This window comes from Malania oleifera, chromosome 4, assembly GCF_029873635.1.
Source record: "Malania oleifera isolate guangnan ecotype guangnan chromosome 4, ASM2987363v1, whole genome shotgun sequence".
NCBI classification, from domain to species: Eukaryota; Viridiplantae; Streptophyta; class Magnoliopsida; order Santalales; family Ximeniaceae; genus Malania; species Malania oleifera.
In genome coordinates this window covers 25,116,251-25,134,575 of record NC_080420.1, presented here as the reverse complement: position 1 = coordinate 25,134,575, position 18,325 = coordinate 25,116,251, and the positions used below count along the sequence as shown (strand labels likewise).

Below are 18,325 nucleotides of genomic sequence, written 5' to 3'. Positions count from 1 at the left end.
TCAAAACTTTATAACATAACTCTGATACCCTATATGTATATATATTAATATCTATCATCATCACGGCCCGGAGTGGGTGTCGTGGTAATCTGTGCATTCCATGTAAATTACCTATGCAACGGAAAAACATATATATCCAAACCATATCTCAAAATACACAATACCAGAGTGCTACAGATCCTCCATACACACACACACGTACACCATTCCTCAAAAATTCCAAAAACACAGAGGGCTCTACTACTCAGCCCAAGACTCACCCCAAAACTATGTCAACTCAGCCGCCTCTTCTATCTCTGAGCCGACCCTACATGTCTCTCTGGGTAACCTGAAATGTTCATAATGTTAGGGTGAGACACCTCTCAGTAAGGAGAAACATGTTATTACCAGTGTGTGGCATATGAGTCTAAATACAAAAAGTAATCTTTAATTAAACTATAAATGAGAAATCATGTTAAAAGTATCTATATAATAACCCACACCTACGTCATTTAAAATACATAATTTCTGAGTTATCTATTCAATCATACTTTTAACTATAATAGGTAATCTATGTTTACTGTATATACTATATATGTACATCATTTTGAAAACTTCCCTGAATTGCTATATGGCATGATTTAACCCCTTATGACAGGGTTGTGCGACCCGTAGGCAAGACTAAACACTGGTTGGCTTACCAGAGCTAATCTAACTGTATGCATATGTCAGTGTATGCCTATAGCACGAAAGGCCCGCTCCACCTAGTCTAGATGCCAGGGAGCCCTCTACTCTACATGTGGCACAATTGGCAATACCGTACTCTATCTGAGATGTATGGTTGCACTGTCTATACTGTATAGCTATGGTACCGTGCTCTGTAAACTGCTCTGTTCCATCAGGGTCTGATACTATGTAGTACTATTTCTGTATAACATCTATCTGTTTTAACCTGATAACGGATCGACTGTATTAACCATGATTTTGTAATTCTCTATATTAACCATGACACTGTATTAACTATAAATCTGTATAATCTGTATGTCATGGTTCTATGTTTTGTATATCATGGTTCTATAAAACTCTATATAATCATGGTTCTGTAAAATACTGTATAATTATGGTTTTGTAAAATACTATATAATTATGGTTCTGTAAAATACTGTATAATCATAATTCTGTATAACCATGTAAACTGTGATTATGTAAGCCTTTGTATATGTAGAGACCTAAAGAATTATAGTAATTAAATAATAAAAGAAGGAGAGAAAAAGGAATTTTCTTAAAGGATTTCAGTAAGGTCTTGTTAACGAGTGAAGAAGTGTTCGTTGATGAACAAGATTCTTGGGCTCGTCGAGGGGGACTTGCGTCTCGTCAATGAGAAGTTACCAAGAGGATTGTTTTAGACTCTGAAACTCGTTGACGAGGAAAAGGTGTTCGTCAACGAGCTCCCTTCATTGAATCATCGATGAGGAAATGTGACTCGTCGACGATGCCACGTGGATAAGCTTTCTATATAAGCCCAAGAACCCCTTTTGCTGCGGGGAAATTTACAGAAATTCTTTCTCTCTCTCTCTCTCTCTCTCTCTCTCCTACGACTTCTCTCCCCTTTTCTCTAGAAATTCAGCCCTGTTCCTCACTGGTTTGACGATCTAAAGTCGCCACGTTACTCCTAGGAAGAGTCTCTACAAATCTGCTGGAGTGATTTATTGGTTAGGCTAACTTGGGAACCATCCCAAAATTTGGGTAAGTCGATTATTTTAATATTTATGAATTTTTTTGTATTTTTGGGTTAAGGAAAGGTATTAGATAGGTTTATACTGAAGTTTTGTTGGGGGAAATACAATTTCAGGGTGTTGAGCTGGGAAACACACAAGTGTAATTCTGGAGTAAATTGTGGGCTTTTCTATAAGTCAGGTAAGGGGATAAACTAAGTTAGTATTTTCATGAAATTATTTATTAATATTTACCTTTTATTTTCAAGGAATTATGTATGTATGTCATAGAACTGAGTTTGGGAATACTGTTGTTAACAAGAAAACAATTTTAATACAGTTTAGCAGGGATTATGATTTTGTGTAAAATTTATGAATGGAACAATATTTATTTTTGTGCGGCATGAATATGAAATTATATGATTTTATGTAATATCAGAATATTATGTTGTCAGAATCAATACGTTGTTATGGTTTTCATGAAAATATTAAAAACGATACGGGAACTATGTTTAAAGTATGGTATTGAAACAGTACAGAGATTTCAAACAATGTATGTTAAATATATGCTGGCGTAAGGGCCGTGATTTTACACGATATGATATGCCGGCATAAGGGTCATGATGTTATATGATATACCTGCATAAGGGCTGTGGTTTTCATGTTTTATTATGTCGGCGTAAGGGTCGTGTTTCTTAAAATACAAATGCCGATGTAAGGGCCGTGGTTTATACATTATGATATGCAAAAATACATGAAAATATTATTTTGACAAATGTTATTGTGAAACAACTATGTATCGTTATTTGAGATTTACTATATGTTATTAGAACCTAGATGACTTGGTTTAGGCTTTCAGGAAGCACGGTACCATAGCTATATGATCACGATCATGTATATGTTAGCGCTACGACTTGTCGTAAGGGGCAGTGGGAGATCAACAATCGATGTGATTTTATAGTAGTGCAGGCGTAACTTTGGCGTCCAGACTAGGAGGGGCAGACCCATCATACTTACAGACTTATGTTGATCTAGTGTGGTCAACCAGCCATTGCTAGGTCCCACCTTCGGGCCGCACAACCTAGTTATGGGGGTAAGACATGATACCAGCCAACTATCCATCCAGGGTGTTATTTCATATACAATTATATATGATGATTTCATGTATAGAAACTTAGTATGTTATTCCATGTTATTATAAATTATATTTTATTTAGATATGATACTGACAATTTATGTCAAATATGTTTTATATACTGTTATATATATAACAAAAAAATACTCATGTTGCTACACACTGATATTAGTTTATTTCCCTTACTTAGAGGTGTCTTACCCCAGCTATATAAACATTTCAGGAGCCCCAGATAGAAAAGCGGATAGAGTTCCGCAGCATTAGTGGTTGATTGTTCTACACTGGCAGAAGAATAAGTCGATATGCTAGGGTCTGATGGATTTTTGGGTTGAGACCCTAGGGCACTTTTGGTCTTTTTGGGAAATGTATATGTACATAACAGTTTTAGTAAATCTCTGGTATTGTGTTGGTTGGATGACTTGATATGTATATGATTTTACGTTTTCAGCTACTTAAGTATCAGTGTTGTATTTCAGGTATATCCCTGGTACTCAATGGTTCAGGTTGACTATGATTTGTTGGGATTATTATATTAGATATTATTATGGAAGGAAAAAAAAATAATTATGGTAAAATAGGGCCATAACTCTGTAAATAAAACTGTATGAGTTGTATTTCATAATTCCGTAAAAACTATATAATCATAAGTCTGTAAATCTGTATAAAATTTTGTAAATAATCTAGTATTTCTCATGCCACGCAATTTAATAAAACTCAATAAATATCATCTGTAATACTATATAATTTCCATGCTTTAATTTATTCAAAACCATACTCTATAATCCATATTCAAATACTATACTTTGTTGATAATATTTCTAATTTAACTGGCATAACATATTTCCCTTACCGGACTAACCGAGTTCGTTTACTGATTTCTAACACATGCCTACAGTGTTCATAATTCCAAATCCTGAAATTATAACACCCTAGTTTAATTATCCCAAACACCAATATATTAACATCTAATACAAAATTTGGGTTCAGAAAAACCTAATAACTATGAAAACCCTAAAATATCCTACTTACCCTAATTTTGGGATGGTGCCTGAACTCTCAAGCCAAAATTTTACTCCAGTTAAGTTGTAGAGAATCTCCACAGGATCATCGTGGTAGCTTCTGATCGTCAAACTAGGGAGGAACGGGGCCGAAATCTTAGAGAGAAGGTGAGAGGGCCGAATTTTTAGAGAGAGAAACACAAAGAAAACAATTCTCTCGCTAAAAATACAATTTTCGAATATATAAAGGCAGTTGTCTACGTGGCTTCATCAATGAGCCACGTGTACTCATTGATGAACCAAAGAAGGGAGTTTGTCGATGAAGGTGATGAGCTTGTTGACGAACCAAAGGGTTTGAAATCACCCTTCTCGGTATCTTTTCGTTGACGAAACACTGAAATTCGTTCACGAACCTAATATGGGAGTTCGTCAACAAAACCAGGGCATTCGTCGACGAATCCTGCTTTGTACCTTTTTAATTTTCCTTTCTCTCTATTATTTATTTGCTATTATTTTATGGGTCTCTACAACATTTCCTTAGGAAGGCTTTGGACAGGGTAAAAGTTACATGACAAGATCTCAGAAAAAAGCAGATCATTAATCGAATGGTTTTTCCTCTCACACTAGAGTACGCTGCATAGCCGTGAGCAGATGGAACAAAATTGGCATAAAATTCTTGAACTAAATCAAGGTAAATAGGTTCATGCAAAGAGAATAAAGTATCCCACCTAACAGCTTGGAATTTTTCTAACAAAGTGGGGAAATTTTCCTCAAGAAACTTTAAAGGAGCTATCTTATCATGAACGATAATTCACTTTGAGATGTCATTTGTATAGCGAAATGCAGCTTCTGAGGACACAAATTGTAACGACCTGCCTAATTTACCATAGTTTTTTTTTCCATAATAATATCCAATATAATAATTTTAACAAATCATAATCAACCTAAACCCATGGGTACCAGGGATATACCTAAAATACAACAAGAATACATAAGCAATAGGAAACGTAAAATTATATACATATCAAATTATCCAACCAACACAATACCAGAGTTTACCACAACTTTCATATACATATACACATTCCAAAATGTCCAAAAGTGGCCTAGGGTCACCACCCAAAAATCTGTCAGAGCCTAGCAAAATGACTTACCCTTTAGACAGGGTAGAACAGTTGAATCCTAACGTTGTGGAGCTCTATTCGCTCTTCTATCTGAGGCTCCTGAAATGTTTATATAGTTAGGGTGAGACACCTCTCAGCAAGGGAAATAAATTAATACTAGTGTGTGGCAACATGAGTATTTTCATGTTATACATATAACAGTACAAAAATCATACTCGATAAAACTATCTGTATCATATCTGGAAAAATATATTTTATCGTAACATGGTATAACATACTGAATTTCTATACATATAAATCATCTCATATAACTGTACATGGAAAACACCCTGGATGGATAGCTGGCTGATGTCATGTCTTACCCCTACATGACTTGGTTGTGTGGCCCGAAGGCGGGACCTAGCAATGACTGGCCGACCATGCTAGATCAACATAAGTCTGTAAGTATGATGGGTCTACACCAGAGGGACGCCTGCGCTACAATAAACCACATCGATTTTCGATCTCTCACTGCCCCTTACGGCAAGCAGTAACACTAACATAAACATGATCGTGATCATATAGTTACAGTACCGTGCTTCATGAAAGCCTAAACCAAGTCAACTAGGTTTTGATAACATATCATATATTTTCAAATAATGATATATGGCTATTTCATAATAATATCTGTCATGTTAATATCTTCATAAAATTTTGCATAACATATCATATAAAATTTACAGCCCTTACGCCGACATTTTGTATCTTGTAAATCACGACCTTTACGCCGGTATAGCATATCATAAAAACCTTCGGTCCTTACGCCGGTATTTCATATAAAAATTCGGCCCTTATGCCATATTGTATAAAATCCTCAGCCCTTACTCTAACATATCATATAAATTCCTTAGTTTGAAAAATCCCTTTATCATTTTAACATTTCCCTGAAAGCAGTAATGACATACTTATTTTGTAAATATAATATTTCATCATCATAATTTCCATGGTAAATATTACTCATGCCACACAAAAGAGATAATAATCTTATTTTTTATATTATACATGAAATCCATATTTCTAATCAACTGCAATATTTCTAACATAATTTTACAATATACATATTTATCTAAAATTAAATGCTGTAAAATAATAAATACATTTTCATGAAATCTTGACTTAGTTTATGCCCTTACCTGACTTCTGGAAAGCTCCTAAAATGACCAATCCTGCACCCACAGGGTTCCCTGTTCAACACCATATAAACAACATCGCCTCGAACAAAACTTTAGTATTTCTTCGAGTGCTACCTATTATACAGCTGTAGGAAAGCCATATACTCAACAGAAAGCCTTACCCTAACTTGTATAGCCCTACCAACAATATACTTGAGTAAACTTGGAGAGAACTTCCCCAGGAATAGCGTGGTAGCTTCAGATTGTCGATTCGACGAAGAATGGACCCAAAATCTTAGAGAGAAGGAGTGGAGGACGAAAATGTAGTGAGAGAAAATTATGCTTGCAAGTTTCTGCACTTAAATCCGGATTTAGGGCTATTTATACACCTACCCTCATCGGCAAGGACATGATCGATGAATGCTTATTCCTGATCGATGAAATTCAGAGCTGAAAATAGCCCCTCGGTATATACTCGCCGACGAGACGCGTGTCCTCGTCGACGATCCCATCAAGCATGTTTGTCGATGAATGCGCTGCGTTCATCGATGAGACCCCTGTTTAATTCCAATTACAATTTCTTTTCTCTTCTCCTTATATTATTTAATTAATATAATTCACCGGGTCTCTACACAAATCTCATGTCTATATTTTCAGCCCTTTTTCGTGGTTGCTTGTAGTTAGGGTTTTGAGAAGAATGCTTGCCCGTCTCAGGTTGTTGGGAAGAGTCAATGACTCTTTTCTAGGAGCATGGAGCCATGGAATCTTTAAGACCATAAGTATTGAGAGGATGAGATGGATCAAGTACAGAGAGATTGGAGGAGAGGAGTTAGGGCTCGAAGGAGGGGTTAGGTTTTGAAAAATGACAGATCTGGTGCGCTGGATATTTAAGTGCCCTGATAGGATTCGTCGACGAGTTACTCTTTCATTATCATCAACGTGTGCTATTTGGTCATCAACGAGTGACTCTTTAGTTTTCGTTGACGAGTGACTCTTTAGTTTTCGTTGACGAGTGCAGTTTAAAATTGCCTTGGCATTCAATTGTAGGCCACTTTAGAACAAAATGATTTGAGTGTTTTGATCATAGGTCCTTTGGAGTGCACATCCCCAACTCATGTCTAATTTTACTAAATCTTTCTTTGTTTAGGGGTTTAGTCAAAATGTAGGCTAATTGATTTTCGGTAGCTATGTATACTAATTCAACGTCCCCCTTTTGTATGTGGTCTCGAATAAAATCGTGCCGAATTTCAATGTGCTTAGTCCTAAAGTGTAGGCACAGATTTTTAGAGATGTTGATGGTACTAGTATTGTCACAATGGATCGGTGTACCCTTTATCAAAATTTTAAAGTCTTCGAGTTTCTGCTTCATATACAATGCTTGAGTGCAACAACTACCGGCTACTATGTATTCAGCCTAGTCGTTGAAAGGGCAACAAAGGTTTGTTTCTTACAAAACCATGATACAAGAGAGTGTCCAAGTGACATGTTCCACTAGTACTTTTCTATTAGTTTTGCACCCCCCCCCCCCAATAGTCGGCATTTGAATACCAGGTGAGATCAAATGGATCATTCATAGGGTAAAAGAGAACTAAGTCATGTGTTCCTGTTAGGTACCTAAATATTCTCTTAACGACATTAAGATGTGACTCTTTGGGACATGACTGGAATCTAGCACACAAGAAAATGTTGAACATAATGTCTGGCCTGCTAGAAGTGAGGTACAGTAAACTACTAATCATCCCTCTATATAATTTTTGGTCAACATTCTTCCCTTTTTCATCATTGTCAAACTTTGTTGTTATGCTTATAAGGGTTGCTTTGCTTTTTCCTATTTCAAGTCCAAATTTCTTGACCACGTCCTTTACGTATTTAGCTTGATTAATGAATATACCATTTTTCAATTGTTTAATTTGCAAGCTAAGGAAGAAGGTTAATTTGTCCATCATACTCATCTCAAATTTCTCTTGCATAGTTCGAGCAAATTCATTACACATATGAATTCATAGCACCAAAAATGATATCATCTACATAAATATGTATAACTAGCATATCATTTTCCTTATGTTTCAAAAATAAAGTAGTATCAAAATGTTCTCTAGTGAAGCCATCTTCCAAGAGAAACTTGCTTAAACGTTCATACCAAGCTTTTGGTGCTTGCTTAAGTCCATAAAGGGCTTTAGCGAGTTTAAATACATGTTCGGGGTGAGTATGACTCTCAAAACCCGGGGGTTGTCTAACATATATTTTGTCATTACTATATCCATTTAAAATTGCACTTTTGACATCCATTCGAAATAATTTGAAAATTTTGAAGTAGGCAAAGACAAGTAGCATCCTAATGGCTTCAAGTTTTGCTACAGGGGCATATGTTTCATCATAGTCAGTTCCTTCTTGTTGGTTATACCCTTGTGCTACAAGTCTTGCTTTGTTTCTCGCAATGTTGCCATCTTCATCTTTCTTATTCCTAAACACCTATTTTGTGCCTATTATCGTTGAGTTCTTGGGTTTAGAAACCAATTCCCATACTTTGTTTCTTTCAAATTGGTCGGTGATGATCCAATTTTCGTCATTCTCGGCCTTCTCAAAGTTTTTAGGCTCTATTTGGGACACGAAGGCTATATGATACATTCACTGCTTAAGTGAGACCTAATACTAACTCCTTGGGATGGATTACCTATGATGAGAGCAGTTGGGTGATTCTTAACGAATTTCCAAGCTCTAGGGAGTTCTTGATTTTCTTCTTCAAGTTTCATCGACTCTTCTTGAGGTGATGACTCTTGATGATCATTTTTAATTTCATTGGAATTTTCATTTTGTTCATCATTTATCTTAAGTTGCTCAAGTTCTCTTTCAACTCTCATGGTAGTCACTTGATCATCCAAGTCAATTGCTATTTTGGGTGCATATGGGTTAGTTTCATAAAAACCAACATGTGTTGACTCATGAATAGTTTGAGTTCTTTTATTAAACACTATATAAGCTTTACTGTTCATTGCATATCCTAGAATAATTCCTTCATCAGATTTTGAGTCAAATTTTGCTAAGTGTTCTCTATCATTTAGAATAAAGCATTTGTATCCAAAGACCTTAAAGTGTGAGTTGTTTGGATTTCTACCCTTCCATATCTCATATGGGGTTTTGCCTACTTTGGATCTAATAATCACATGGTTACTAACATAGCAAGCTGTACTAATGGCTTCAGCCCAAAAATATCTTGGAAGTTTGTGTTCATTTAGCATTGTTCTAGCCTTTCTTGGAGCGTTCAGTTCTTTCTTTCAACTACTCCATTCTGTTGTGGGGTTTTGTGTGCGGAGAAGTTATGTGAGTAACCATTTTTATTGCAAAATTCTTCTAATTCTTTGTTTCTGAATTCTCTTCCCCTATCACTCCTAATGTGAACAATTGAAATTCCTTTTTCATTTTGAACTTTTCCACAAAAATGAATAAAAGCATTGCAAGTATCACTTTTGTTTGCAAGAAAAATAACTTAATAAAATCTTGAGAAATCATCAACAATAACAAATACATACAATTTTCCATTTAAGCTTGCAACATCATTTGACCCAAAAAATAAAGATGTATTAATTCTAAAGGTCTTGATGTAGAAATCATTTTCTTAGTTTTGAAAGATGATTTACTTTGTTTTCTATATTGGCAAGCATCACATACTTTATCTTTAATATATTTGTCCTTAGGTAAGCCATTCACTTGTTCTTTAGAAGATAATCTATGTAGAGATCCATGCTAGAGTGACCTAACCTCCTATGCCATAGCCAACTAGTTTCACTTGTTACGGCTAAACATCTAACATCACAAGAATCAATATCATCAAATTCAATGGTGTAGAATTTGATTCATGTTTCCCTACTAAGATAGTATTTTCATTTAAGTTAGTTAATAGGCATTGTGTGGATTGAAATAGGGCATTTAGTCCTTTGTCACATAGCTAACTAACACTAAACAAGTTATGCTTAAGTGTATCTACAAGCACAACATTATCAATAAATAGAGATGAATTACTTGTTTTACCTTTGCCGATGATTCTTCCCTTGGCATTGTCTCCAAACATTACAAGCCCTTCTTTCTTGTGAGAAAGAGAGGTAAATTTGCTGGCGTCTCCCGTCATATGCATTGAACACCCGCTATCAAGGACCCACTTGTTCTTCATCGAAGATGTCTTTAAGCAGACCTACAAATAGAATTAGGTGATTTGTTATGGTACCCAATTTTCCTTGGTTCCTCTGGGGTTAGTGTTCTTTATCACCTATACGTACTTCTTTCCTTTTCCTCTCTTTCCTCTAAAAGGAGAAGTGAAGCGTATATAACCCTTTCTTTCACAATATAGGCAAGTTTTATTAACATGCAAAGGGTTTGTTTTGAGTGCTGGATTTTTGCTTGGTAGTGAGTTTCTTTCAACGCATAGATTAGTAAAACTAATAGATTTAGACGATGAGAACCATAACCTAAACCTTCTTTGAAAATCCCAAATTTTTGAGCCCCAAGTAATTTTTCAAAATTCTCCTTTCCATTGGTGAACTTGTAGATGGTCTTGCTTTGGTCCTCAATTTTCCTTTTCAAAAGCAAGTTTTCCTTAACACTTTCATCAATTTAATTTTTCAAATTGTCAATTTTATTTTGGAAAAACTCATGATCTAATCAAGAACTTTCATCAAAGACGCATTTTCTTCTTTGAAAGCAGAACAAAGACATACCTATTTTTTTCTTGCATTTTGAGGGTGTTTCTTCAAGATGTTTATTTCTCCTTTTAATTGAAATTAGTTCATTATAAAGTTTCCTACAAGTATCTTCTAACTCATCATATGAAGGATAGTATTCGTCATCCGAATTTACCTCATCAAGCTCGTCCGCCATGAAGCAAAAATTTGCAACTTCTTCTTCGTTTTCTCTGTTGGTAGAGACTTCATCGAGCTCATCCCACTTAGTTACGTTCATGGCCTTATATTTCTTTTTATACCCTTGCTGATTATTGCCTTTGTTTTTGAATAAGGGACATTTAGCCATTCGGTGTCTGGGCTTCTTGCAATTGTAGCACTTCATGCTTGATTCACCCTTATTCTTTTGCTTACCAGCCTTCTTGTTTAGCAAGAAATTTATGAGTCTCCTAGTAATGAGAGCTATTTCTTCATCATTGTTGCTCTCTTCTTCTTCTATAATCTCCTTCTTGCTTGCTGTCTTTAATGCAATGTATGTGGTCTTTTTTGGCTTTTCTACTTCAGCTGTAGCATTCTTCTTCTTGATCTCATAAGTCATGAGAGACCTAATGAGCTCATCAAGAGTGACCTTAGATAGGTCCTTTGCTTCTTTAATTGCCATAGACTTTGCATGCCACGATTCTGGTAATGAATGAAGAACTTTCTGCACATTGTCTTCCATAGAGTATTCCCTACCAAGTGCTATCAAGCCATTTGTTATATGTGTAAAATGTGTAAACATTGAAGTAATTGACTCACCTTCTTCCATTTTAAATATTTCTTTAACCAACATATAGATTTTTGAATTTTTAACTTGAGACGCACCTTCATACGTTACCTAAAGCTTTTCCCACATTTCCTCTACGGTGTTGCATCCACAAATGTGGTTGTACTCTTCATCACTCACAGCACAATAGAGAAAATTTTTTGTTTTCAAATTTAGCTGCATTAACCTTGATTCGGCATCTGACATCTTCTTGATTGGTATGAGCTCACCTTCGTCATCTTCGAATACGTAATATCCTTTGGTGATCACATTCCACATTTTTTAGGTCGTATGATTGGATGAATATTGTCATTCGGTCTTTCCATGTCGGGTAGTTGCTTCCACTGAACTTTGGTGGATGGTCAATGGATTGTCCTTGGGCAAACATGCCCGCCATTTGATCTTTGCGCTCTAGATGTTACTTCGAAGGTCTAGCAACTTGCTCTAATACCACTTGTCGGCCCTAGTGTGCATCTAGAGGGGGGTGAATAGACATTTTTCATGGACAATAAAGATTGCTACAAAATAAAAACTTTGGCAAGCAACAAGTGAAAAATATCACAATAAATGATAGAGTAAATAATCACAATAAATAAAAGGATGAGGGAGAGAGAAGCTCAACACAACGATTTAACGTGGTTCGGCTCCAAGCCTACGTCCACACCTTAGCACCAAGCCAAGGATTCCCAAATCCACTATGCAATCCCCTTCAAGGCGGAGAAGCCTTTACAACACGGGTATAAAACCCTGCTGCTCACCAAGAGCTTCAACCCTAGGTGTTCACCAAGAACTACCTCAACGAATGCTTACCAAAAGCCTTCAAGATTCAAAAACAATAATAAATGGAAAGATTACAATATGATGCTCCTTCTTAAGCTGAAGATACAAGTTTAAACCTTGCACTACTCTCTTCTGCAAGTGATGTGTAAATAAGAGATAATGAGCAAGAAAGTTGAGAGCAAAATGTGAAACTCTAATATGAATGCTTAATTGATGTTCTCAACAACCAAAGATGCTTAATCAATCTTCACTGAATGCTAAAGGCCTATATTTATGGCCAAAGAGACGAACATGTTGCTGGCTAGTCGTTGGGCATTAATGGAGAAGAGACAAGGCAAAAACTAGTCATTATTGCACATTCATTATTGTCAGCTCGAGTACACTCGTCGACGAGTCACACATGTGAAACCATCGAAGAATGCCCTGCTATCGTCGGTGAGTCTTCACTGCAGGTCTCAACAAGGTCTCAGCATTTCTTCGTTGACAATTCCCCTATATTCGTCGACGAGTCTTCACTGCAGGTTTTAAACAGGTCTTGGTATCTCTTCGTCGACAATTCCTATGTATTCCTCGAGGAGTCCCTTGAGTATACTAGTCGACAAATCCCCAACATTCGTCAACGAGTCCCTTTGTTTTACTACTTAAAGTGAGACCTAAATGAACTAGGACAGGTTCAAATGACATGTGTACTTCCAATTATGTTTCAACCTTGTCCAAGTGAGTTTTTACCTTATGTAAGATGTCTTGTTAATAAAACTCTCACTTGGACCATCTTAGCAGTGTTGACTTTTATGCATGGTGTTATTCATGTAATGTTCTAGCACCTGATATGAGCTAACTGCATACGGCAATTTGCTTAGCTGTTTGCAAGATATTCTTATACCATTATCCAGCAACAAAAGTTATAACATAAATTGCCTACTTCATACACCCACCCAACAAGTCATAGTATTAGCCTCCAAACAACCGTAATGAGACCCTTATGTCACTAGAATCTAACAATAATATCCAAAAGTAAAAGTTGACGATGAGAGTGCTTAATGGATGAGTGGTGATAACATCAAGAAAAATAGAAAATGAACGTATTCGCTAATTAGGTGTAGTCTCCTATAGAAATAATATGAGGGAGGGATGACTAGGTGTATGAAAGGGACAGAGGAAGGGCAAGGGCAAAAAAGTCAGAAATGACAAAGAGAAAAGCCAAAAAAAAAGAAAAAGTGTTAAGAAGGGCCAAAAGAAAGCGAAAGCTAAAGAAAGAATAAAACTGAGGGAAGCCCGGAATACTCATAGGTGAAGACCACTGCATGTAGACCACATAGTGCACCTCTGATGAGAGGATTTAGTTACCGTGGGGGGCAATAGAAGGGGTAGGGATAGACCTAAAATAACTTGGGAGGAGGTAGTGAATAAAGATTTAATATCCCTGAATATATCAAAAGAAATGGTTCATGATCACATAAAATGACGAAAAATGATTCATATAACCGACCTCACCTAATGGGACTAAGACTTGATTTTTCTGTTTGTTGTTGTTAATCAATCGAATTAATAGAAAAAACAATCTCTTTTCACAATAAATAATTTTATCTAATAAAAATAAAGTTTAAAAATCAACGACATAATTTATTGGTGTGGATATATGGAACTATTTATTTCAAAAACACAAAAAGAAAAGTGATTTGGAACACAATTAGCAAAAAATGAAAAAAATATATATATAATTGATGTGATTTATGCCTTTAAAGTAAGCTCCTGTGATTCCTTATTTCTTCTTATATTCTTGTATCCTTCCTATCTCTATTTTGATGGTTAACTTATTATTTAAGATGTAAATAATAGAAATTTTGCATATGAACCATCAAATTATTCATGTTCATTTAAATTTCAAGCTTTTAGCTATTTGCTAAATTATTAATTTGACATTTTGAATGTAATTGTTAATTTGAGTATGATAAGGGTTTAATGTCTGATAGGGCTAAACTTAAACTAAATCATCAATAAATGACACATCAAAGCCATCACATCTTGGTTTAGATGAGTTCCAACTCGCAATTAATTCTTACTCTTTCATATGATTATTCTTTTCAAAATTTGTGCAATGATTTTGAACTCTCTTGTACTTAGCGAACTTTAGAGTATAGTTCCTCGGTGTGAATTATTTGGAATTGGTGATGGTTGTGTTGGGGGGAGTGGACAGGGGTGACGTGGGGGAAGACCATAGAGATAATGAATTTGACAAAAATAATATAGAAATATATAACACAAATTTGACATGTGTTGTGCTTTGTATTTTAAGGAGATTAGTGTCTTGTGCGCTTAAGATTCTTTAAACCCAGTTATAGAGTCATGTACAAAATAGTAATTAACAAAAAGTAAGACTACAAATTGTAGGCAAGCAGGAGATGAAGAGAAAATTTGGCAATATCATTGAAGGAGCCAAGTGCTAAGCAGTAAGAAGAGACCTTAGCATGTCTAATTGTCCTCATTTTATATAGACATTTGTATGTAGTTATAGATGTTATTAGGATAATTGTCATCTACTAGTTTGATCAATTTTTTTGATACATTTGATTCATGAAATAAATAGGAGTGGAATGGGATAAAAATAATATATTTACATAATAAATATATATAAAATTGTAGCTTCATACAAGAAAAAATTATAGTATTTCACCCATATAAAATAAGAAAAAATGAACATTCAAATAATAAAAATTTAACAACAATCATTCCTTATTTATCTGTCATTATAGATCAACAAAAATTCTGGTACAATTATTTATTTTAAACTAATACTTTTTAGAGTCTAATATACTCTAAGCAATTTTATTCATAACATATTTTATTTGGGGAACCAAACCCTAGTGTCTTTTTAACTCCAACATCAAGGCCAATGAGCCTAACAATAATCCCCTAACCAAAAAAGGGAAAATAAAGTTGTTTTGACTAAATTATCACAAGCACCAACTTCCATGAATAAATTATTATAGGCATGTAAGGCAAAAATGAAGATCACTAATTAGCTGATGTGATCATATGCATCGTCCCCTCCATCCCTCCTGGTGATGATACGCTGTCCAGTCAACACTTTAAAGCTGACTCTTTTTGACCAACAAAGCTCCTCCCCATGGCCCCCACTGCTATTTCCTCTTTTGGGCGATGGTGGGATGGGTGTTGTTTGCTTTAATCCATCTCTTTTCCTCTGCCCCAAATTATACCATTTCAGTTTTTATGTCATAAATCCAAAATGGTCCATAGAGCTGAAAGACTCTAAATGAGAAAAAAAAAAAAAAAAAATCAAAATTAAGGGTCTGAGCCTGAAGGGGTTTTAGGGGTTTATGTCCCAACACTCTTGTGTCATTCAAAGTGTATGAGCGTGGACTATGGACAACTAAAGAATGGTAAAATGCGCACAATGGGAATAGAAGTATGAAACCCATAGGCATGGGAAAACAAATCTTCAGACAATAATTTAAAATCTGTCCACAAATCTCGCCTCTCTCTCTCTCTCTCTCTCTCTCTGATTTTGAGTTCTCAGCCCCCACCATCTGTTCTCTGATGGGTTCATTCAAAGCTCCTCCCCTCCCTTACTCCTCTTGTTTCCCCCACCCCCAACGAGCCTGACGTGATTCACAGTAAATGCCACCTGCTTTTCTTTTCTCCCCACTCCCTCGTCCTTCAATAAAAACCCCCCCTACTGTTCTACCCTCTTCCCCACCTTATCTTATCCCTTCCTCTCTTTCTCTCCCCTTCTCCTATCTCCAGCTTCGATGGCGGAAAATGGGTTTCTGATTTACCTCTTGCTGTTTGTTCTACGTTTTGTTGTGCTTCTTCTTTTCTTTCTCCGCTCCCTCTCGTAGCGTGCCGTGCCCGGCAACCAGTGTTCTTGATGTTTCGGCTTCGATTCGGAAAACCCAAAATGTACTAACCCTTAATCGCGTAGCTTCTCAAGCACTGCAGGAAGAAAAGCCCAGCATCTCGTCTTCGTCTCCGCTTGCTCTGCAACTGCGCTCGCGAGCCTCTGTTCGCAAATCTTCCCACGGGGACTACAAATCTCTTACTCTAGCCCGACTCGAACGCGACTCGGCGCGAGTCAGATCTCTCACTACGAGACTAGATCTGGCCATCAACCGCATCTCAAAGTCAGATCTCAAACCCGTGGACACTGAACTCGAATCCGAGGATCTGCAAGCTCCGGTCACCTCCGGCACCAGCCAGGGTAGCGGCGAGTACTTCACCCGAGTCGGAATCGGAAGCCCGCCCAAATCGGCGTACATGGTCCTCGACACCGGCAGTGACGTCAACTGGGTACAGTGCTTACCCTGCGCCGACTGCTACCAGCAAGCGGACCCCATCTTCGAACCGGCTCTGTCCTCCTCTTACGCCCCGCTATCGTGCGCCGCCACCCGGTGTAAGTCCCTCGACGTCTCCGAGTGTCGGAATAACTCATGCCTCTACGAAGTGTCCTACGGCGACGGCTCGTACACCGTCGGCGACTTCGTCACGGAGACTATCACCCTCGGCTCCTCCGCCGTCGACGGCGTCGCCATCGGCTGCGGCCACAACAACGAAGGCCTGTTCGTCGGCGCTGCCGGCTTGCTCGGACTCGGCGGCGGAACGCTCTCGTTCCCTTCTCAGATTAATGCCTCTTCCTTCTCCTACTGTCTGGTCGACCGGGACTCCGACTCGTCCTCGACTTTGGAGTTCGACTCACCGATTCCTTCCGACGCGGTCACCGCTCCGCTACTCCGTAACGCTAACTTCAACACTTTCTACTACGTCGGGTTAACGGGACTCGGCGTCGGCGGCGAGATGGTCCACATTCCGCCGTCGTCGTTCGTGATGGCCACCGACGGGAACGGCGGCGTGATCTTTGACTCGGGAACCGCCGTGACTCGGTTGCAGACAGCAGCGTACGAGTCGCTACGGGACGCCTTCACGGGGGGCACGCAGCACCTGCCGCCGGCAGCCGGCGTAGCGTTGTTCGACACTTGTTACGATCTGTCGTCGAAGACGAGCGTCGAGGTTCCTACGGTGTCGTTTCACTTCGAGGACGGGAAGTGGGCTTTACCGGCGAAGAATTACTTGATACCGGTGGACGACGACGGAACGTTTTGTTTTGCATTTGCGCCGACATCGTCGTCGTTGTCGATAATAGGGAACGTACAGCAGCAGGGGACACGTGTCAGTGTCGACATGGCTAAGTCCCAAATTGGATTCTCGGCTCGCAAATGCTAGTAATTAGGTTTAAGGAATTTAATAGTTATTCATCACACAAACGGCTATATTAGTTCCGTATTGTTTACACCGATTTAAACGCGCTTTTACCCCTTTTTCCCGTTTCAAAATTGTGATGTGAAGTTGCCGCAATGGTGTGTAAGTAGAAAATTTGTGGAAGGCTGGTGTGGTAAATGGGTGGTGTGGTCACTAATGAGCCTGTCCTAACGTGGACTAAAAAAATATTGAAATATCACTTTATTTTTTAATTTTCTATTATTTTATGAATTTTATTTTATTTTTTCAGTATTTGCATATATATTAAAAACTATTAAAAATAAGAAAATGTTTTTTGTAATAATAAATGAAAATTACCCTTAGGACTTGTTTGGTATCGATGTTATTTTTTGTTTTCTATTTCCTTTTTTTCATAGGAAATAAATAGATTAAAATGTGGTTGTTTATATTGTCAGTTTTTTGTTTTTATTGTCAATTATCAGCTCTTTGCCAAGAAAATTAAAAATAAGATTTCATGATTTTCAATTTTTTTGATAATCTCTTGTCAGAAATTTTAATATCCATAAATAATCTTTTGGATTAAATGTACACTTTTAAATTAACTCCGCATGTGATGCACTTAATGTCTTAATTTTTTTCATACACAATCAGTCCCAAGTGCGGGTAAAGGAGAAGAGTTGTGTTAGTTAGTTGACAGCCAGCGTAAAAGTTGTCAGATTACTATGATATG

General features: G+C 37.2%; 1 protein-coding gene across 1 annotated transcript; it reads left to right on the top strand.

The window, feature by feature from the left end:
• The first annotated feature begins 15,724 nt into the window (after window positions 1–15,724).
• LOC131154023 (protein ASPARTIC PROTEASE IN GUARD CELL 1) lies at window positions 15,725–17,853 on the top strand. The gene has a single exon (XM_058106480.1). It carries the CDS (start codon window positions 16,636–16,638, stop codon window positions 17,596–17,598), a length of 963 nt encoding a protein of 320 aa, XP_057962463.1. The 5' UTR covers window positions 15,725–16,635; the 3' UTR covers window positions 17,599–17,853.
• Window positions 17,854–18,325: the final 472 nt, after the last annotated feature.